Source organism: Girardinichthys multiradiatus, chromosome 5, assembly GCF_021462225.1.
Source record: "Girardinichthys multiradiatus isolate DD_20200921_A chromosome 5, DD_fGirMul_XY1, whole genome shotgun sequence".
NCBI classification, from domain to species: domain Eukaryota; kingdom Metazoa; phylum Chordata; class Actinopteri; order Cyprinodontiformes; family Goodeidae; genus Girardinichthys; species Girardinichthys multiradiatus.
This window is the reverse complement of record NC_061798.1, coordinates 31,810,931-31,835,305: the sequence shown is the minus strand read 5'-3', so window position 1 is coordinate 31,835,305 and position 24,375 is coordinate 31,810,931. Positions and strand designations below refer to the sequence as shown.

Here is a 24,375-nt window from a genome sequence, read left to right as displayed (position 1 = left end):
CATGGTCCACTCGGACTCTGTGTCTCCAACATCCTCCGCAATCTGGTCAAAGCTCTCCCGGAGGTGAGAGTTGAATACATCCCTGGCCAAGGGCTCCGCCAGGCGTTCCCAGCAGACCCTCACTATGCGCTTGGGCCTGCCAAGTCTGCCCGGCTTTCTCCTCCCCCAGCGGATCCAACTCACCACCAGGTGGTGATCAGTGGACAGCTCAGCCCCTCTCTTCACCCAAGTGTCAAAAACATGCGGCCCAAGGTCTGATGATACGACAACAAAGGCGATCATTGACCTCCTGCCTAGGGTGTCCTGGTGCCAAGTGCGCTGATGGACACCCTTATGTTTGACCATGGTGTTCATTATGCACAATCCGTGACTAACACAGAAGTCCAATAACAAAACACCACTCGGATTCAGATCAGGGAGGCCATTCCTCCCGATCACGCCTCTCCAGGTGTCACTGTTGTTTCCCACGTGGGCGTTGAAGTCCCCCAGCAGAATAATGGAGTCCCCGGGAGGGGCACTATCCAGCACCCCCAACAGGGACGCCAAGAAAGCTGGGTACTCCGTACTATCGCTCGGCTCATAGGCCGAAATGACAGTCAGAGACCTGTCCCTAACCCGAAGGCGCAGGGATGCGACCCTCTCATCCACTGGGGTAAACCCCAACATGAGACAGCTGAGCTGGGGGGCAACAAGCAAACCCACACCAGCCCACCGCCTCTCCCCGTGGGCCACTCCAGAGTAGAAGAGAGTCCAACCGTGGAGGCGAGCCCGACTATTCCTAGTCGATATCTCTCGACCTCCCGCACAAGCTCAGGCTCCTTCCCCCCCAGCAAGGTGACATCCCACGTCCCTAGCGCCAGCCTAAGCATCCGGGGATCGGGCCACCGAGGTCTCCACCTTCGTCCGCCCCCCAATCCTCTTTGCACCGGTCCCTCACAGTTCCCCCTGCAGGTGGTGGGCCCACTGGGGGATGGCCTCGTGTCTCTCGTTCGGGCTTGGCTCGGCCGGGTCCCGTGAGGAGCAACCCAGCCACCAGATGCTCTCCGGCGAGTCCCGACCCCTGGCCGGGCTCCAGGGTGGGATCCCGGCTCCGCCGTACCAGGCGACGTAACATGCCTCGATTTAGTAGTCGTCATGAGGGGTTTGTCTGACCCGTCAACTAGAGCCTGTTTGTCAAGGGAGACTCTACCAGGGGCATTTAAGCCCCAGACAACATAGCCTCTAGGATCATTCGAGCACTCAAACCCCTCCACCATGTTCAGGTGGCGGTTCAAGGAGGGGATTATCAGATATTTAACATAAAAGTGGGTTACATCTGAAAATATCAATATTGTTCCACTGTCATTCTAAAATCAAATTCTATGTCAGGAAACCTGTAAACAGAAAGAGCCAAGAGCACCGGAACAACAGAAAAGGCACCTAAAACGCATATGATTGAAGCAGAGAATCATCAGGTGGCGTTAAGAGCTCATATTTGTTTCGGTGTGATTGGATGACTTATTTCAAACAATGAAGCCCTGGACAGATTGACAAATATTACAAAATCCAGTGCTGGCTGGCTCTGCATGCAGCAAACACAATACCTCCGATTCCTGACAGAACTGCAAATTCTCTCGGTGGTCAAGATGAGACAGATGCTGAAATGGACGCGCATATTCAGTCGCTTTTCTCTACACAGCAGCTTATTGTTGCTCACTCAGACAAACCTTGACAATATATCTGAATCCCCTCCACCCACCTACCATCAAAACACGCACACACACCCTCCCGCTGTCTCTCCCGCTGCTCACGCGCACGCACGAGCGCACTTAGAAAGCACAGACGCGTTGCGCGCTCTCGAGCTCAGAGCGCGCAACAAGCGGGACCAGCGGATGGAGAGAGAGAGAGAACAGAAAGAAGAGGACGGATGCAAGGCGAGGCCAGGAGTGAGGAAACCTTATCTCTCCTGCTTATCCAGCTGTTGTCTTTGTGCTTTTCAGGGTGGTTTTATGAAGCATCTTTTCCTTCTGTCTTTAAAGAAAAAACGTGACAAATCCCAACATCCGTCCTGATGTGTCGCCGCGATTCATCACGATTGGTCAAGGATGCGGGAAGAGGCTCCTGTCGCGTCGGTGTTATTTTCCATTAAAAATACTAGGATGTACGCGATGAACGACGTCGGACACATGACAAGCGACACCAGCCTGGTTCGGTGAAGAGGTGGACATCGACGGATCTACGCAAAACAACCGCGGGTTTGTGCAATAATTTGCGCCTAATTATTGTTTGTGGAGGCTGATAGTGTAGTATTTTTTTGCCTCTTCCTTCTAACATATATCCATCCATCCCGGAGCTCTAAGGCCTACATAGCCCCGCATTATCTCTGGACATGAAACCCGTGGGAATTATGATACCGACGTGACGCACAGTCACACACACACACACACACACACCACACACACACACACACACACACACACACACACACACACACACACACACACGCGCGCGGTGGGGAAGACATCGAGGGTGTGAGGTCCAGCAGAGAACACTGATCACAGGAGGGAGGACGCCCAGTTGCTGTTTGACAAATCGCGCTGAGGACTGTTATTTAGACCCAAGCGGACTGGGCACAACAAATATTTTTATTTTTTTTATTTTATTTTATTTTTTTAATGCACTGGAGCCAGTGGAGCGGGAGGCGGACAGGAGAGTACAGCGGGTGAGGGAGCGGAGGGACGGGATGCGGGAGACGCAGTGAGCGCGGAGGAGGAGGAGGAAGAAGAGGGAACCAGGAGGATTGACGGTAAGATATGAATACAGGCACCCCGCCCATCACATTAGCTCTCTATTTATCCTCATGCACAACTGCACATGTGTGATCAATGACCGTGAAGACAGCAAGAGGTGCTGCTGCTGCTCTGTTGCTGCTCTGCTGCAGCCTGTGGCCATTTGATCAGTGACAAACATGCGTCTGATGTGTTGAAACTCTTACCTCTGGCTACCATAAAGCCTGGGTCAGTAGTAGAGGAGAGGCGGTGTGTGAGTGCTGTGCTGTGAAATATTCATAGGCATGTGATTGGCCTCAGAAGGTGACACTGGCAACTGGCAAATGTCTGATGGGGGAGAGGGGAGTGGGGTCCAAGCTGGTCCATGCTGCACCTTAATTCATTTGTCTTGTGAGGGTTTTACATGCTTCTTCATGACAAATGGGGAGCAAACCCAGCGAGAGGCTAGTATCAATATTTCAGAGCGGGAATGAGAAGACTGGGTCAGTGGAGGAGGAGGCCAACTATAGAGAGAAAGAAGAAGGGCAAAAAAAAAAAAGCTGAATGAAAGAGGAGTCATGCTTGTGGAACATCTGTCATCTTGAGTGTCAGTTTGGATTTACAGTTTTGAGTCAAATCTTTAGGAGAGATGCACTGATCAGGTTTTTCCTGGCTGATACCAGTTTATGAGTTGTCTTTTTTACTGTAAAGACTATAACACATAACAATGTGCTGCGGACTCTTTGATGGAGTTTTTAATCCAACAGAAAATGAACGGAATATGAGATCATATTCATTTGCATCAAAGCAGATGTCCCAGGTCATTATTCGATTTTTTTATCAACTTAACCTCAAAGTACATGTTGTTGGTTGATCCCTTTACAGACCTGAAAATTCTGGGAGTTCTTATTTTTGTTGAATTGAACGAAGAGCAGGAAAAATACAAAATCTTTTGTATTCACTTGCCGATCAAGGACTAATTTACAGATGCTGTCTCTGGCTTGCTTGGTGCATCCCCAATGATTTGGTTCAAAAGGAGAGATTGCCATGAATGATTATCTTGTATGTACTGACATGAAATTTTAACAAACACAGACCTTTCTCATGAGCCTGTAAGGTTGTATATGGTGTATATCGAGAGAGGAACCAAAGGTAATGAGAGTTGTTTCCACATTTACATCAACCACCGTGAAGACAAAGCAATTTACCTTACAACAAACGCACAAACCCACACACACACAACTGAAATGTACCATTTTGTTGCTTTATCCTAAGACCATCTCAAACAGGTTCCCGTCACGTCCCTTTGAATCAGTCAGACACAATGAGTCAGTCTCGCTGTTGTGCTGGGAGCCTTTTACGCATGCAGGCCTGTGAACGCTGTGCAGAGCCGTGGGCGGATGTATCAGTGCAATATCAATCCTGTGGTACGAGACTGGACATCAGCAGGGATTTCAGCTACGATACAGACACACGGATGCGGTTGTGAATTTTATTGTTTTTTCTGAATTTGTGGAAAACAAGAATTGTTTTGGTCAGCAGGAAGAAAATGGTTAAATGAAGATTCACTACAAGCTTAAGGCTGGCTGCTACTAACCCAATGACAGGTGTCCGAAAGCATTGCATATAATCAACTGCAGATCTGATTGCAACAACAGACAGTGAATTACAAACATATTCTCACCCTTTGAACCGTTTTACATTTTGTCATGTTACAAATTTCAGTGTGGGTTATTAGGATTTATTGTGATAAAGCAACACATACTAGTGCATAATTATGAAGTGGAAGGAAAATAATGGTTTTCAAAGTTTTTTTTACAATAAAAATCTGCAGTGTTTGGTTTTCATTTGTATTTATTAATTTGTAACTACTGTGGAACCACCTTTAGCTAAAATTGCATCTGCAAGTCTTTTGGGGTATGTCTCTGCCAGCTTTGCACATCTAGAGACTGAAAAGTTTGATCGTTCCTCTTCATAAATTAACTCATTGCATGGAGAGCATTTGCAAAGATCAATTTTCAATTATTGTCAAAGATTTTCAAAAAGATTTAGGTCTGGACTTTGACTGGGTCATTCTAAAGCATGAATATGCTTAGATCTAAACCATTCCATTGTGGCTCTGGCTGCCTGTTTAGGTTCATTCTGCTGCGAGGTCAAGTTTTTAGCAGCCTCCAAATGGATTGCCCTGTATTCAGTTCCATCAATCTTGCCATCAACTCTGATAAGCTATCCCCACAGCATGATGGTGCTACCACTATGCTTCACAGTGGATATAATGTGTTAGATCTCTACCACACAAAGAGTTTAGCATGTAGGCCTAACGGTTAAATTTTGACCTCATCTGACCAGACCTTCTTCCACATGTTTGCTGTATCCCCTACACTCCTTCTGGCAAACTGCAAATCGGTCTTCTTATGGAAGTGGGACTTGTTAATGCTTCAAGGGTTTTGTCAACCGTTTTCCGTTTTTGACAATTTTTTTTAAATCGATAACGAAAAAATCAGAAGGCCATCTGTCAAATTGATAGATTGCAATTCACACACCTGACCACTTGGTGGCGAGTCAGCATATTAATTAACTGTTTTCTCACTTGATACATGACCTCGTTGGCTTCACCCAAACAAATGCCACTGTTTCTTCAAAGAGCCCAAGAATGATGATGGTGTTGATAAAAGAGGTGAACAAAGAGGGACTGATGCAGAGGCAGATGAAGAACAAACAAGTAATCAGCCCTCAGCAACTACGGAGCGAACAAGTGGCAGCAAGGAGGTTAGGCGGGAGGACATAGTTCAGTGGGAGCAGGAGTTCCTCTGACTGAGGAGGTAGGATGGGAAAATGTTCTGCGACGTGTCTTAAAAACCAATATGAGAAACGGATTTGTCCGTGGATGCAGAAATTTAAATTGATGAAAATAAATGCTATTGAATGTTAAATGATTTTTAACAAATCTCTGAGGCCTTCACAGAACAGCTGCATTGATACTGTGATAATATCACATACAGTTGGACTCTGTTTACAAATCTGATGATTTCTGGAAGCAATTGCTTGGTACCTACTTTTATTTAGTTGATCATTTCTCAATACTATCAGTGTAACGTAAACATTATTTTATTTCAGTCTGTGTATTTCATAGGTGGTTGTAATTTGGACATAATCTTCTGTCACAATTAGATCAGGATTATTTTGTGCTTCTTCTGATAAACAAATGTTTTGGTTATTAATGGACAACATGCAAGTAGATTAAGTTCCTGAAAACCAACAATATAAAATATAAATTTTCTTGATTTCATAGTACTTTGTGGCCTACTCCTGTTGCTCAGCTCTGTTCTGCAAACCTCATGCACCCAACATGGTTCTATTAGACCACAACTAAAAATCATAATGTCATATTGTGTAATACTTCAGAACAGCAAACCATTTTTCTGCAAACATATTAACATAACATTTTTGATTTTAATCTAAACGTCTCTCCTGCTAAGTAATGCACAATAGTACCATACTATAACATTATGACATTGTAATTTAGTCACTGGGTAGTTATATATTATTGGCTGCATTCTGGTATTAAGAAATCTTATAGTGAGAAATATAAGCGCCTAATTTATCTTAATTAGTTGCTGTCTTTGTTCTGTGGTGGTAGAGCGGTCAGTATGACTGTCTTAGGGGACACATGTGCTGTTGTTTGGAAACAAGCACGTTTCATGTTTTAATAAAGAAGTTGGTCCTGCTTGTCACCTACAGCCCCCTGAAAGAAAAGCATCCATTACCCAAACAGAAAGCAGGGTTACATTATATTAAAATATTCATACTTTTACCTCTAATTTTCTAAAATTGGTAAATTTAAAACATCTGTCTGATAAGACTTTCATAGGCATTTCTATATGAAAATTAGAAGCATTTGTGTTAATGCATCTAATATCTGCTAATATCACTGTCAACGTTATATATACAGTACAGACCAAAAGTTTGGACACACCTTCTCATTCAAAGAGTTGTCTTTATTTTCATGACTATGAATATTGTAGCTTCACACTGAAGGCATCAAAACTATGAATTAACACATGTGGAATTATATACTGAACAAAAAAGTATGAAACAACTGAAAATATGTTTTATATTCTAGGTTCTTCAAAGTAGCCACCTTTTGCTTTGATTACTGCTCCGCACACTCTTGGCATTCAGTTGATGAGCTTCAAGAGGTAGTCACCTGAAATGGTTTTCACTTCACAGGTGTGCCCTGTCAGGTTTAATAAGTAGGATTTAGAGCCTTATAAATGGGGTTGGGACCATCAGTTGTGTTGTGCAGGAGGTGGATACAGTACACAGCTGAATCTACTGAATAGACTGTTATAATTTGTATTATGGCAAGAAAAAAGCAGCTAAGTAAAGAAAAACAAGTGGCCATCATTACTTTAAGAAATTAAGGTCAGAACAATTGGGAAAACTTTGAAAGTGTCCCCAAGTGCAGTCGCAGAAACCATCAAGTGCTACAAAGAAACTGGCTCACATGAGGACCGCCCCAGGAATGGAAGACCAAGAGTTGCCTCTGCTGCGGACGACAAGTTCATCCGAGTCACCAGGCTCAGAAATCGCAGGTTAACAGCAGCTCAGATTAGAGAACAGGTCAATGCCACACAGAGTTCTAGCAGCAGACACATCTCTAGAACAACTGTTAAGAGGAGACTGTGTGAATCAGGCCTTCATGGTAAAATAGCTGCTAGGAAACCACTGCTGAGGACAGGCAACAAGCAGAAGAGACTTGTTTGGGCTAAAGAACACAAGGAATGGACATTAGACCAGTGGAAATATGTGCTTTGGTCTGATGAGTCCAAGTTTGAGATCTTTGGTTCCAACCACCGTGTCTTTGTGCGGCGCAGAAGAGGTGAACGGATGGACTCTACATGCCTGGTTCCCACCGTGAAGCATGGAGGAGGAGGTGTGATGATGTGGGGTTGCTTTGCTGGTGACACTGTTGGGGATTTATTCAAAATTTAAGGCATACTGAACCAGCATGGCTACCACAGCATCTTGCAGCGGCATGTTATTCCATTCAGTTTGCGTTTAGTTGGACCATCATTTATTTTTCAACAGGATAATGACCCCAAACACACCTCCAGGCTGTGTAAGGGCTATTTCACCAAGAAGGAGAGTGATGGGGTGCTGCGCCAGATGACCTGGCCTCCACAGTCACCGGACCTGAACCCAATCGAGATGGTTTGGGGTGAACTGGACCGCAAAGTGAAGGCAAAAGGGCCAACAAGCGCTAAGCATCTCTGGGAACTCCTTCAAGACTGTTGGAAAACCATTTCAGGTGACTACCTCTTGAAGCTCATCAACAGAATGCCAAGAGTGTGTGGAGCAGTAATCAAAGCAAAAGGTGGCTACTTTGAAGAACCTAGAATATAAGACATATTTTCAGTTGTTTCACACTTTATTGTTTAGTATATAATTCCACATGTGTTAATTCATAGTTTTGATGCCTTCAGTGTGAAGCTACAATATTCATAGTCATGAAAATAAAGATAACTCTTTGAATAAGAAGGTCTGTCTGAACTGTGTATATATATATATATATATATATATATATGTGTGTGTGTGTGTGTGAGTGTGTGTGTGTAGTTTGCAATGAAGAGGTTATACCAAAGGGAGTCTGTGGGGAAAAAATCTCATGTTAAGATTTTTTTTTTTCACTAAATTATCCATGCCACACTTGTAGGCCTGCCTATCAGACCCTATGAAATACATGTAACTGAAGCATTCCTGCAAGTATTGCCTAGGGACTTACAATAAGTAATCCAAGACTCTTTGATTCACAGGGATAAAGAATGACACACATGCTGTTTTCTCTTAGCCACCCTTCAAAAGAGAAAAGCGAACATGCCGTTTAAGTAAAGCAGATGTGTTGAAAATAACTACAAGAAAGCAGTTACCCACTTCAGACAGAGCAAGAATTATTTTCTTAAAAAAAAAATGTAAAGGCGACAAACAAGGCTGGTTTAGGACTCATATTTATCTCAGCAGTGACCATCACAAATGTAAACATGTGGAGTTAGCTCAGCTCAGCTGGGACTGAGCTGTGCTTTGGTCAGGTTAGACTAGGATGGCGTTTTTCAGCAACAAACATTCAAGGTGGGTCTGGCATCACACAAAGGATGAAGAGGTAGAAAAGCTCTTCATGCTCACAGTTAGATGTGGTGGAGGATCTGTGATGTGATTCTGTGGGTAGTTTTTTTTTCCCATGGAGTTGGGGTATAGTCTATCACAGAACACCACAGAGACATACAACTATGCACATACACAGTCAGACCTAAGAGCAATTTAGAGATGCATGCTTTTGGACTATGGGATAAAGTCAAGGTATCTGGAAATAAGTAAAACGTGCATGATTTGTGCATGCAGACTCTAAAGACTTTAAACAGATATTTTTGCTGCAAGACAGTGGCGCTCCTTATACAGTCAGCTCTACAATTATTCAACCATCGGATGACTCACAACCTATTAACATTGCTTCTTGTGCTTCTCTACCTGCATGTCACGCAACACTTTTTTTCCTGTCACGATGAGCCTTGTTCCCACCCCCAATCACTGTGACTGATAAAGCCTCTGAAGGCAAGAGAAGAAAGAGTGTCCTACGCAATTTTAATGAGGCTTCAAATACACTTTAGCTAAACTTAGAAAGGCTGGATGAGAAATAAGTATTTCTAAATGATAATGAATGTGGGTGTTTTAAGACAGACTTCTAACCTTTTAGCATTTTGCTTTAAACCTATGTGTTCTTTTGTCTGCAAAGATAATGATCTTAGACCAGACACTGACAGATTTAGGCTATTATGCCTAACACTGCAATGCTCAGATAAAAGCAACAAAGTGATAAATGAGCAAATACACTTAAAATCCTACAGATTGTCTGGCATGGAGAAAGTGCTTGTAGTGCGTAAAAGGCAGGAAGTGCTTTTAACTCAAAGAGCATGTGCTGAGGGCAGGATTAGGATCTTGATAAATATGTGAGAAGCCTCATCAATGTTTAATCAACCTCCGAGCAGTTTTAAGAGACTCGAGGCTTTCAGTGACGGAATATGAAATAAAGTCTCATTCCAAATCATTACAAACTATTTCTGTTTGACACATATTATTGATATCTGCACATGGATTAAAACAGGAAGCTGGGGGAGTGATTTTTTGCTGCTTTCAATTTTTTAATGGCCTCTATGGAGGCCAGGGCCTTTATTTGCTTCACCAATCTAAGGTATCAAGGACATTTTTAGTGCTCATTGTTAGTGTGATTTGTGATTAGTTTTGTTCTATGAGGACTTAAATTTATGCTTAAAAAACTTGAGCCATGGCTATAAATCCTTGTTTCTATATTTGTGCATGTTTACATTTTAGTTACTGGGTAATCTGTCCAAACTGCTTTATGGAAAATAACTTGGAATAAACAAAGTAAAAAATATATTAACTTGATTTACAGGTTAACTGTCCTAGTCATCCTACAGGTTAAGCTAACAGGTTAGTCTGCTATGATATGGCTAGCTAATTAGTTTGCCTGTAAAGATAAATAGCTACTCTGAAATTACTAGGAGATTTTAATCTCAACTCTTTTGTTTTTCAACCATAAAATATGCTCCAATATATCTGAAAATATGAGTACGAGTACGATATTCAACTCAACTTTTGAAGGATGTATATATATAAACCTAATTGTGAACATACTCTGGGTGTATCTGTCAATAATTTGTCACTTTGTTTTCCTTCACATTGCCAGACAGAGTATAAACTAATGCTTCAAGGAGTGCTGAACATGCAACATATGCTTTAGTGCTTTCAACTTGGCTCTGATTTGCAACAAGCAAATGATTGACAAAGGGTGACACTTTAGTTACCCAGAGTCCTGCATTGACCAGACAAACATACAGGCTTTAACTGCAGCATGCAGGCTTCGGCCCACCGGGAGATCCAGAGGTCGATGTTTTGAAACTGGCTCACTGACATGAAGGACAATGTACTATCTTTAAATTCTAAAGTCCAATAAAGCATTTGTAAGAAAAAAAAACGTTCAAGTGTTGATATTGAAAAATATTCTGTCTCTAATGCTTTATATTTCTGTTTACAGTCAATCCCTCTTCCCCTCCATCACCTCTTGATTGCTTTCTCTCTCCATCACAAATACACACTAACTCTCTCTCTCTCTCTCTCTCTCACACACACACACACACTCGTTCATCCATTAGAACTACAATAACACTACAAGCCTGTTTTGTCGCTTAGTGCTTCATCGCGATCTCCCCTCAGGCGCTGACAGCATTGATGGGGGGTAGATGTGGGGGGTTACACATTCTCTGCCAATCTTGTTGTTATGTCCTCCTGTTGTTTTTTGACATCTCCATATTTTTTTCAAAGGACCTATGGTGTAGCAAACAAATCGCTTTGTATAATTCATTGTTTAAGATTTTTTTCAGCAATTTTATTTGTGTCAACATTTATGTCAACAACCCATGTCTTGACTCGAGGCTTTTTGAGACCAGTCTTGAGAATCAAGTCAAATAGATAAAGTATAAGACACCACCTAAATTGCTAGAACATTTGATCAACTAGTTTGAACACTAGTTGAGCATTAGTTGAAATGTATTTGTGTGCTGTATGACAAAAGGTATTTGTGACATAGACTAAAAAATCTAAATAATACATAAACGTTTTATCAGAAGCAAGAGGAAATGGTCAAATGATCTGTAAACAATTAAACAGCTTACTAAACAACCTGTACTCGTACTCATTACAAATATGAACCTATAATATCAGGAAACACTATAACTGGTCATGCTCAGTTAGTGACAGTTTTCAGTGACTCCTTCCTTTCAACAGTTAAAGACTTAGTAGTATTACAGTTTCAATAAATTAAATTAAAAAAAATATGCATTATAGAAAACCAACCAAAAATGGCTCCGATTCGTTTGAGATTAGTGAAGTCGATTCTTTTACTGTTCAAAAAGCTATTAATAGTGTGAACAACTCCTTTGCTAAAGACATGTATAAGACATGCATTAGATGCTGTGTTTCTAAAATAAATTCAGTAATAATCTAGTAGAGCCTTTAACTTGGATAATTAATTCTTCCATCAGAACAGGACAATTTCCTGATGCATGGAAAAAAGCTCTGGGGAAACCGATTTTGAAATCAGGAAGCCCTCATGAAATCAGCAACTACAGGCCAATAAGCCTCCTCCCAGTCATGTCAAAGGTGTTGGAGAAGATTATCTCTGAACAATTGTTATCATATTTGGAAAATAAAAATGTCCTGCATCCTCTCCAATTTGGATTCAGACACAATCATTCGACAGAGACCGTCATATGTTTGTTGCTTGAACAGGTCAAACAATCACTTGACAGGGGACAAAGCGTTGGTGCAGTCTTTCTCGATTTTAAAAAGGCCTTTGACACCGTGAACTATAATTTACTAATCTCAAAGTTTTCATTATTGATTTTTTCAGAATGCTCACTCTCTTGGTTTCAGTCATACTTAAAGGATCATGAACAATGTGTCATCATTAGTAATAGTAAATCTTCTTTTGACAAAATTGAAACAGATATTCCTCAAGGAACAATCTTACGTCCCATATTTTTCAGCATATATGTTAATAGTCTTCCTGAAATTTGTCCTGAAGTTAACGTGCATATTTACGCTGATGACACTATCATCTACATGTCAGATAAAAACTGTATTTTAGTCAGTAAAAAATTAGTAATAGACTAAAGGGAATATCACCATGGTTAAATGACTCCTGCTTAACTCTTAATACAAAGAAAACAAAGTGTATTTGCTTTTCAATACAGAAAGCTCCATCGCAGTCCTTGCAAATTTGGATCAATGGGGATCCTATTGAACAAGTATCACAGGACAAATAGTTAGGAATAATTTTGGATGCTCAGTTAAAATTTAAAAGCCATGTTGATAAAATCTGCAAAACTAACACTTCACTGTGCAGAGAAGTTCTTCAACTCAATGATTCTTTCACATCTGTCTTACAGAGTTACTGTCTGGTGACAGACTAACCAAACTGCAGTCAAACCATCTGAAAGTCTCTACAATCGGGCCTTGAAGGGATTATATCAAAAGCCAATCAGATTTCATCATTGTTATATTCTAGCTAAATTTGATATTATGGATTTTTCCAAATTTACAAATCACATTTTTTTTAAATTGATTTTTAAATGTTTAAATGGACTTTCACCCAAACCATCAAGCAATTGTATACAGGAACTGCAGGGAAACAGCAGATCTACCAGAGCGGCTTTAAACAGCAACTGTGAGGTCCACTGTAGAAACACTTTTGATCCCTCCGTGAGAGGATCTGAAATTTCCTGTCAATTTATAGTCTATGACCAGCTTCAATATGTTTAAAAAACAACTAAACTTTGGCTATTTCAAAAACAGCATTGTATCCACACTTCATGTTTCCTTTTTATTGCCATGTTTTTAATTTTTTTGTTTTATATGTATGATTTTGAATATGTTGTCAATATCATGTTTTATTATTTTACATCATTACTATTTCATTTCCTAATAGTTTAAGATATACTGTCTATAAAAGCCCATTAAGAGACAAGTTCTGCAAAATAGCCTATGCTATAAGCACCATGATACAGGCACGGCCCAGCTATTTTATTCAGTTTGTCTATGTTATTGTGTGTCTAATTGAGTTTGTTGGGAGCAATGATGATTATAAAGTCTTACATCTGTTGGAAGGATGTGCGAAAATGCTCCTTTTCGTGAACTACACCTGGCTGATGAAAGCAGAAGTGTGAATTTGGCTGATAAACTTGATAAACTGATGTTGGTTGTACACTAAAATATATATATATGTATGTATATACGTAGACTTGTAGACATGTAGACTTACTAATGTATTTTTATGACTAATATATCAGAATAGACAACAATATATGACCAAAATTATAAAAGTTATTTCTAATTTAGAATTTGAAGCTTTTTAGCAACACAAGGCAATTAATGAATGGAAATGAGTAATACTAATTTTGATTAGAAATATCTATAATTTGGGTACAATTGTAGAAGTTATAAATTCTGTGCATGTATTCCTATTATGCAAATTTAAATCAAATTAGCAGTATCAATAAAATAATCACCATACTAAGTTTAAAAATGAACACACTCCTACTACCTGAGCCACAGCCGCCCAAAAAGTTATTTTTATTCCTTAAATTCCTAGTGGTGCTAATAAGAATCACACTTATATTTACACTAAAGGCAGGGGAATGTTCAAATTAATAAGCTGTATTTCATTTAACATCTGATTGACAGCAAAAAACACAAGTGATAAAATGTTGGTACAAAAATAAATAAATTGTAAATAAATTCAGGGTTAAACTTCTCAATAACTTTCTTCCTGACTTGGCCTTCACAGAACAGCTGTATTTAACAAACATTAAATTATACACAAGTTTGCATAGTTATACACAGTTTTCAAATCAAACCTGTAATTCTTTAAGGATACATTGTATTTTTAAATATGTACAGGCTGTCAAGATGTTGGGTTTTACCCTGTAAAATACAAATATAACACTGTACCTCAGTGTGTTTTGCGGGTAACCAGAATTCTTACTAAATGTTGTACTTATCATCAATCAGCTTCAGGGAAATGGTCACAACATACTGTAAATGCATTTTTCTCTCTGAATAAACAGTTAAAATAGTCAGGACTATGCACATTGTCTGCGTTAATGCATGCATGCATGTGCATGCATAAGGTTTTGCACTCCAGGCCCTTTACTCACACACGTTCTCACTAAGAGACTGCTGCTACTCCAAGTAGGCCGGCTGGTGGCCCCGGGCTAGATTTTGGTTGCAGGCAGGGGGACAGGGTGTACGGCTTTGTCGAGGGCCATCAGTGTCCTTGCTCTACTTACTCTGCATCAACACTTATGGGGTTTATGGCTGTGTGAGTGAGAGGAAGAGACAGATAGTTGGGGATGCAAGCAAAAAAAACATGCTGCCATCAGGGTTTTTGATATCTCTGTGTGTGACTTTGTGTGTATAGGATAAAAAATGAAAATGTTCTCATTTTCTGTAATCTTTTGTGTATATGTGGGTGTGTGTGTAACATAGTGGACCTGAGGCCTCGATTACAGTGTTGTTGGTTCAGTGCATTCAAAAAAGGCAGAGGTTTCTGTCCTCCCTCTTAGTTATGCGTGTGTGGACAAGCCAAAGTCTTTGAATGCATTTTGGACATTTGTTGAGTAGTGACCTAAATCTGTCGGCCAACATTACCTAACAAGAAGAAGAAGGGAAAAGTTAGTCACATATAAACATACAGGCACACATATGCTTATGTATACACAAAGTACAGTTGCTTTAACAATCATCAAAACCGAGTCATTCAAACATCCAATGTAGTCCTAGAAAAACAAAATATCACTATAAATTTCCAATTAGAACTTAACCTTCAAGAAACTCTATGAATCAAAATATCCAAACCCAAACCTACATTTTGTGGAGAGAAAATGTCATATTTTGATGCAATGAATTGTATTAATTTAATTCTTGAAATCTACAAAAATGTCCATTAATGATGCAAAACTGCAAATTAAAATAAAATGAAGCACTGATTATGAAACTTATATTGAGTAAGAAGTTGTTCTCAGTTTTTTTAAGTATATATTTTTAATAATATGCACTAATGTGGACACTGAGAAAACTATTGTTATCTTCTGTTGTTGCCCTTGAAAGCAAAGAAACAGTCACAAAACTGCATTTCATCAACTTACGGTGCCTTGAAAAAAGTATTTACCCCCTTACAGATTTCTTCTTTTTTACTTTCGCACTTAGTTGTTACAGGTCATCAAACACATTTTGAAATCGGAAAAAGACAGCATGAATAAATATAAAAAACTGGGTTCATATTAGGAATTCATTTTAAAGAGAAAATAGCTATCAAAACCATTCTGGCCCTTTGTGAAAATAGTATTTCCTCTAAACCTACAACCTAATTGTGCAGACCTTGGCAGAAACAACTGCTTTTAAGCACCCCTTTAACGTCATCCCACAGCAGCTTAGTCGTAATTAGGTCCAGACTTTGACTAGACCACTAAAAGCCCCTTATTTTTAGAGACATTCAAAAAACGCTTCACTTAGGTTTACTGTCCCAAACTCATGCTCGGGCATTCTACTTCACGGTTTTCTGCTACAGTCCGAAATTCATGGTTTCACCAATGACAGCATATTTTTCAGGTCCTAAAGTATCAGAGCTGCCCCAGACCGTCAAATCATGATCTGATGGTGTGTTGTCTTTCGTCTGAAAGGTTTACAACATAAGTAACAGAAGGTAAAATTCCCAAAAAATGACATCAGTCCACAGAATATTTTCCCAAAAGTCTTGTGGATCACACTGATGTTTTTTGGGAAATGTGAGATGGGTCTTTGTGCTGTTTTTAGTCAGGTCTGTAAAACTTAGATATCAGTGACTTTGTATTAATTTCTTTAGATTGGGCCATGAGTTGTTCCTTTCTAAGATCATTTACCCTACTTCATGTTGTCAGACAGGGTCTGGCACCTGTCTGACAACAAATTATGGATTTGTTTGATTCTACAGGTCTACCAGTATTCAGGGCCAGTTTGGCTTGGATAGCCTTTTTCGCTTAATAAATAAAATCATCATTTGAAAACTGTTTTTTGTATTAATTCATATTATTAGTTTGCTTGGGGACTTGAAACAGGGTAAACAATTTTAAAGGCACAGTACATTTTATGACACCTTCTGAAATGTATGGTAGCACATGTCTTTCCAAAGATTTTTTTCCTGTTTGGCATTCCTTGTCTCTCTGTATTTGGAATGGGCTGCAAGGTTTAATTAAAAGTGTTCTTTGTTATGATCTCAGGTTCAATTTGGTTGTGAGTTCCTTGTCGTTTCAATTAGTTTTTTGCTTTTAGGTAGTTTTGGGTTGGTTACATTCGGTTGGTGTTGTTTTTTTAAAATCTATGATCCTTTGTATGCCCTTTGTGTTCATTCTGAGTTGTTTCATGCCACCCTCCCTCAGTTGCCTGCACCCTTGGCGGGTAGTTAACTGAATGTTTCCATTCAGTTAATTAGTCTCACCTGTTCCTTGTACTAATAATCACCTTTCCCGGTATATATTCCTTTCCTCATTCAATGCCACATCCCCCTGCTGTTAATGCTGTTGTGATGTGAGATCAGAAAAACAGCAAACTTTGAGGCTTTTTAACTTAAATGATCTCAAACTATTTAAAATGGAAACCAAACAAAGACATGGAAGGAAATGAAAATTTACCATTCCAGTAGGCGGAGGGATAATCAAAATAGCAGTATTACAGTTAGCTGTTAGTACTGTAATAATTACAAGACATCTATGTGTAGCCAAGCGATCTGTGAGAAGCCCCCTGAAAGTCCCACTGTGAAGAAAAAAAAAACAGAAATGCACTAAACAGCTTACAGTTTGACAAAGAACACAATGACCGGTCTAAAGAAAATGCCAAATATTCTGTGGACCACCAAAATCAAGTTTGCTCCTTTTTTAATTAGTCAGTTTGTCAGACGACCCCCAAAATCTGAATACAAGTCACAGTACAGTGTGAAGCAAGGTGGGTTAGGTATCATGGTTGGGGATGTTTTTTATAACATTATGTCAGACCTATTTAATGTGTACCAAGTATCATGGATCAGTTTGAATACATCAACATTTTTGCAGAGGTGGTTGCCTCAGGCCAAAGACAAAAGTTTCTTCAAATGGCTGTTTCACCAACACAGCGATCTCAAACACACCACTAAACAAGCAGCATCTTGGTTGCACCCAATTAATGTTATGAAGTGGTCAGCCCAATCCAGGACCCTAATCTACCAAAAACATACTTGTGGAGAGACATTAGAGATGCTTTTTCTGAGGCAAAAGCATGAAATACTGAGGAGTATATATACTTCTATAATCCTGAGTTGCATTTGTGTTTGCAGGTGCCATAATATATGTGTGCAGACACATGATTACCAAAGTCTCTTTTAAAAGTTAGATGTCCTGAGTACAATCACAGAAGATTTGATCAAGGCTGAAAAATATTCAGCACCTATAAAGTTTTATATTAATCTAGAATCATCAGTGGTGCAGTGTGTGTGATTGACAACACTAATAAACCTTCATGTAATTACGGCACATTGCAAAAGTATTTACACCCCTTTAACTTTTTTACATTCTGTCAAACTTTAATGTATTTTATTGAGATTTTATGTAATAGGCCAGAACAAAGCAGCAAATGGCTGTGAATTGGTAGGAAATCAATAAAGGTTTATCAACTTTCTTTCTCCTGAGTGGCTCATTTCTACAACCACCCTTCGCTGCTGTTAAATTTTCAAGTCTCTTGGGTTGATTCTCAATCTTTGCCCAATTATCTTTACGAAATACATCAAGCTTATTCAGATTTGGGCAAAATGTGTCTATGAACATCAGTTTTAACAAGATTTAGGTCTGGATTTTTAATCTAAAACATCCTTCTGTGGATCTGGGTGTTCGTTTAGAGTTGTTGCCATGATAATAGAAGAACCTCCATCCCAGTTTGAAGTCTTGTAGCCTCAAACAGGTTTCTGTCTGGTATTGTCGTCCATCAGCAGAGACTTGCCTGTCTCTGCTGATGAAAAGCATTCCCACAGCATGATGCTGCCACCACAATGTTTCCCTTGGGAATCATGGGTTTAGGCTAATCTGGTGTTTCTGGGGTCAGCCTTTAGCATTTTGTATGTATATTTTCCCACTTGTGTTATCATGGACCTCTTGGATACTTCTCTGATTATTGCTTTCCATGCCCAGCTTGTCAGTTTATGAGGACAACATCGTCTTATAGCCAATAATGCAGCCTGTTTATTGATTAGATGACTTCTGAAGGCTGCTGGGGATTATATTTAGTAAAGGGGGAGGGGGATTAATATATTTGGCATATATTTCAGATGTATTTTTTTACAAATCTATGTTTGTCATTCCACTTCACAATTTGCTGTACATTGTGTCTATCATAAAAAATCACAAATAAAATAAACTAAAGTTTGTGGTTGCAACAAGAGATCATTTTGAAATTTTCAAGGCATATGATGTGTTTGCAAAAAAAAAAAGTCACAAGCTGTGCTGCACACAGATGCTTGTACGTTGCATTGACTTTCACTCATTGTTTACAACAATTATCTGTTTGTGTCTAACTTTCACCTTAAACCATTCAGTTCACCCCTCCACCCTAACCCGGTCCTCAGAAATTATGTTTTGCCTCATTAGAATCAGGCTTTGATTCCCACGAGGACTACAGCTACTGACAAGGTCAAAGATTATACAAGTAAAAAGTTCTAATTAGGTAACAAAAACAAGGACACACAATCACTCCTCCAGCCATGTTGTTTAATTCTTTAGGCCACACTGCAGCAGCCAGCTGATTAGTATGCTAAGCAGGAAAAAGAAATGCAATACAGCACATGTTGTAGTTTAGCCTCTTTCTGCCATTCTGTCTGAGGCCAAGAGTTCAGTCTATATTCAGGAATCATGTTACTGTTGTTCTCTTGTAGCTCATTCGCCTGCATCCCTTATGTTCTCCCTCATGAAATCACCCTGGGATCACCCTCGCCTTCAGTCAGCTGTTTACCTCGTTACGCCTGCTATGGATGAGGTCGGCTCTGCAGCATCATTTATTTAGGATTAATGAAAAGTGGCCTAAACTCAGTGTAGCCGTCTGCCTGCACATGTGTGTGAGAGAGAGAGAGATGGTGTGATGGAGGGTGATTACGCTCTTTCATGGGTCAGTGGACACTTTTGCCTCTGGCTAATTGTGGACTTAAAACACAAACGCTCTCTTATATACTATCACTCCCAGACAAATAAAGGCAGCGTATCTCCTCATTCCCCTTCCCTCCGTCTTTCTCCTTGAGACTGCTCTGCTCCGTCTCCATGACAGCAGCAGATTGAATGATTTTTCACTGCACGGATTGTTCAATTGTTATCTCTGTTTTGCTCTCTGGCTCTGTTTGCCTCTCACTATTATTCTGTCTCCCTCCCTGCTGTCTCGTGTTATTTCACGTCCATCCATTTCATTTTATATGAGGGTTACTGATCATCCTGCGTGCTCATGTACAGATGTGCACAAACAGAACACAATGCAGCTCTTTGCTCTCATTTCCACCATTGCTCTGCCTCTTCCCCAGGGTCTCAAATTGCAGCTGGTGGTGTGAAGTCCTAACTCTTCCTGCTCAGCATGGCTGTGTCTCTGTGGTGTATGGCAGTGGGCGTGCTCACTCTGGCTCAAGTTGCCCCCTCTGGTCAAGGTGAGTTTGATAGCGATGAATTCCCCTCAAAAAATTAAAACAATAGATAATGCAAGCATAATGTAGATTTTTGTGTAGAGATGCATTAGTTGCAATTTACTTGTCAGCAGTTTCTGATATTTGCAAAAGCTCTGACCTGTCGATTGAAGTTTTGAATTTCTCCCTAAAATCCCAAATTTATAAATTTTTAAATATATACAGTGAAAAATCTGGCTTAAATGAAATTTTAACTATGTTTATAGTAAAATATATGCAAAAAATCTTTAGGGGATGTTGCTTTCTCTGTCTGTCACTAAAAGTTTTAAAATTAAGGTACCTGTATAGACTCTAACAGAAAATCTTGAGTTTATTTGCCCCTTATAAATCAAACTACAAATACTTAACCTTTTCATTTTTGTTGAAAACAACCTAAAATACCTGTCCAAGGTGTACCCCACCTCTCGCCCATAGACTGCTGGAGATAGACACCAGCTTCCCTGCGACCCACTATGGAATAAGCGGTAGAAAATGACTGACTGACTGACAACCTAAAATATAAAAGTGCATCAAAAAGGAGGACAATAACTGTTCTAAAAGCTTTTCAATTTTATCTAAACTGCAGCAGCATCCAGCATAATATTTGAGGAAGAAATAGCTCCCATAAACACTTATTTTACAACGTTAAACAATTAATTTCATTGGAACTACACATGTACTGCTTGATAAGTGTAACTAACAAACAAGTAAATATTATTTACACTTTCAATTTGTCCACCAATGTTCCTAAAAAGTAAGATGATGGTATAATAAATCAATAAGCATATAAATAAATAAATAAACAAATGAATACACATATATATTGTCAGTTTATAACAATATACATATATATATATATATACAACATATATAGTACTGTTATAGAATAGAATATTATAGAATATTATTATTTATAATATTTTATAATATTCTAAAGTGAGTGTCAGAGGCTTCTTCAGATCTTCAGATTCAGGCTACTACAGGAGATCCAGCCATCATCATCTACAGGGGTTGGACAATGAAACTGAAACACCTGTCATTTTAGTGTGGGAGGTTTCAAGGCTAAATTGGACCAGCCTGGTAGCCAGTCTTCATTGATTGCACATTGCACCAGTAAGAACAGAGTGTAAAGGTTCAATTAGCAGGGTAAGAGCACAGTTTTGCTCAAAATATTGAAATGCACACAACATTATGGGTGACATACCAGAGTTTAAAAGAGGACAAATTGTTGGTGCACGTCTTGCTGGCGCATCTGTGACCAAGACAGCAGGTCTTTGTGATGTATCAAGAGCCACGGTATCCAAGGTAATGTCAGTATACCACCAAGAAGGACGAACCACATCCAACAGGATTAACTGTGGACCCAAGAGGAAGTTGTTTGAAAGGGAGGTTCGGGTGCTAACCTGGATTGTATCCAAAAAACATAAAACCGCGGCTGCCCAAATCATGGCAGAATTAAATGTGCACCTCAACTCTCCTGTTTCCACCAGAACTCTCCGTCAGGAGCTCCACAGGGTCAATATACACGGCCGGACTGCTATAGCCAAACCTTTGGTCACTCATGCCAATGCCAAACGTCGGTTTCAATGGTGCAAGGAGCGCAAATCTTGGGCTGTGGACAATGTGAAACATGTATTGTTCTCTGATGAGTCCACCTTTACTGTTTTCCCCACATCCGGGAGAGTTACGGTGTGGAGAAGCCCCAAAGAAGCGTACCACCCAGACTGTTGCATGCCCAGAGTGAAGCATGGGGGTGGATCAGTGATGGTTTGGGCTGCCATATCATGGCATTCCCTTGGCCCAATACTTGTGCTAGATGGGCGCCTCACTGCCAAGGACTACCGAACCATTCTTGAGGACCATGTGCATCCAATGGTTCAAACATTGTATCCTGAAGGCGGTGCCGTGTATCAGGATGACAATGCACCAATACACACAGCAAGACTGGTGAAAGATTGGTTTGATGAACATGAAAGTGAAGTTGAACATCTCCAATGGCCTGCACAGTCACCAGATCTAAATATTATTGAGCCACTTTGGGTTGTTTTGGAGGAGCGAGTCAGAAAACGTTTTCCTCCACCAGTATCACGTAGTGACCTGGCCACTATCCTGCAAGAAGAATGGCTTAAAATCCCTCTGACCACTGTGCAGGACTTGTATATGTCATTCCCAAGACGAATTGATGCTGTATTGGCCGCAAAAGGAGGCCCTACACCATATTAATAAATTACTGTGATCTAAAACCTGTCAGGATGTGACATTTTGGACTTTGTGTTTTGTTTTGTTTACTAATTATCATATTTCTCCAGCCCCTCTGGTTAGGTTGTGTTTACTTATTGTTTACATTGTGTTTGTTTACATCCTAGTCCTTGTGTTCTCTGCTTCCCTTCCTGTCTGTTCAGTCTGTGTGGTGTTAGGTTTCATTACTCTGTAATCTGGTTTGCTTTATGGGTTCCTTGTTCGTTCTTAGGTTTGGTGTTTCTTATGTTCCCCTCAGTTTCTCAGTTTCCTTCAGTTCATGTTTATCCCTGATTCTTATGCTTTATTTTTATCTTTGTTTATAGTTTTGTTTTAGGTCTGCTCGGTGTCTTGTTAATTACTTGTATTAGGTTCACCTGTTCCCTCTGCCTTCCTGCCTCCTTGCCTCACCTGTCCTTAGTTCCTTTGATTACCCGCCTTTGTTTTCTCTCTGCATATTAGTTGGTTTGTTTCATTATGTTTTTGTGGGTTCCTTGCGTTACAACTCGACCCTTTATGCTTGTCCCTGCCTTGAGTCTCCATGTTCCTGCAGTGTCTGTAGTGTAAGTGTTTGGATGTCGACCCTGTTCAGTACCTGAAGTGTTTTTGTTACATTTTGACTTGTTTTTTATTAAAGCTGAGTGACTGCTTTTTGAAATGCTGCTTCCAAGCTCTTGTCTGTGCTTCGGTCCACTCCAAAACCCCACCGTGACAAAACCAGGTGTTTCAGTTTCATTGTCCAACCCCTGTATATATAAAGTTGACAGTGATATTAGCAGATATTAGATGCATTAACACAAATGCTTCTAATTTTCATATAGAAATGCCTATGAAAGTCTTATCAGACAGATGTTTTAGATTTACCAATTTTAGAAAATTAGAGGTCAAAGTATGAATATTTTAATATAATGCAACCCTGCTTTCTGTTTGGGTAATGGACGCTTTTCTTTCAGGGGGCTGTAGGTGACAAGCAGGACCAACTTCTTTATTAAAACATGAAACGTGCTTGTTTCCAAACAACAGCACATGTGTCCCCTAAGACAGTCATACTGACCGCTCTACCACCACAGAACAAAGACAGCAACTAATTAAGATAAATTAGGCGCTTATATTTCTCACTATAAGATTTCTTAATACCAGAATGCAGCCAATAATATATAACTACACAGTGACTAAATTACAATGTCATAATGTTATAGTATGGTACTATTGTGCATTACTTAGCAGGAGAGACGTTTAGATTAAAATCAAAAATGTTAATATGTTTGCAGAAAAATGGTTTGCTGTTCTGAAGTATTACACAATATGACATTATGATTTTTAGTTGTGGTCTAATATTGGGTGCATGAGGTTTGAAACACCTGGTCTAAAACCAGGTGTTTCAGTTTCATTGTCCAACCCCTGTATAACAACTCTTTGAAGAAACGAAAACAGTGAGAGTTAAATACAACATTTAATTTGCCGTTAGGGATTTAGAGTTTTGAATTTTAATTGAATTATTGTTTAAAGTGGAAGCTGGCGTTTCAAAGGAAAACTTCAATCAGCAGAAATACCATCATAGAAAACCAATGTTTGGCCTCTTACACCCCTTTAACCGTTTGCTGTCTCAACAAATAAAACAAATAGCTAACTTTAATTCTCCTTTACTTAATAATAAAAAAAAAACTTCTACACCAAAGATTTGATGTTACTTGTACAAATTGGCTTGTAGTCTAATTGGCTTTCACAAATCTGGTTTTATATCGTATTTAATTTTTTATTTTTAAAGACAAAATAAAATAAAATAAAATGCATAAAAAAAGAAAAGAAAAGACAGCTGAGCATGATTCTGAAGGGTGGTGTAATTACTATTTCAGCTCTGAAAATGGGCATTAACCATGAAACAATGCCCATCCAAGAAGAAAGTAGTGATAACAAAGTCTCCAGGTACGTACTTTGAATTACTGTTCCAACACTATGGTGACACGGTATTTCGAAGTACTAAAACTAGAGTAGCATTTAATTACACTTAAGCATTTCTAGTCCAGTTACGGCCAAACTTGTTACTCTGTTGTTGAG

At 39.6% G+C, this 24,375-nt stretch overlaps 1 protein-coding gene across 5 annotated transcripts in view; it reads left to right on the top strand.

Moving 5' to 3' along the window:
• The first annotated feature begins 1,846 nt into the window (after positions 1–1,846).
• LOC124868441 (adhesion G protein-coupled receptor L1-like) overlaps positions 1,847–24,375 on the top strand; it is a 55,066-nt gene continuing 32,537 nt past the window's right edge. For 4 of the 5 annotated variants that reach the window (XM_047365716.1, XM_047365717.1, XM_047365714.1 and 1 more), the window contains exons 1-2: positions 1,879–2,785; positions 19,945–20,064. In XM_047365716.1, coding sequence (XP_047221672.1) covers positions 19,995–20,064 — 70 coding nt within the window. In that variant the 5' untranslated portion in view covers positions 1,879–2,785; positions 19,945–19,994. Of the gene's footprint in view, positions 2,786–19,944; positions 20,065–24,375 lie in introns of all 5 variants that reach the window. The other variant, XM_047365713.1, reaches the window with a different exon arrangement.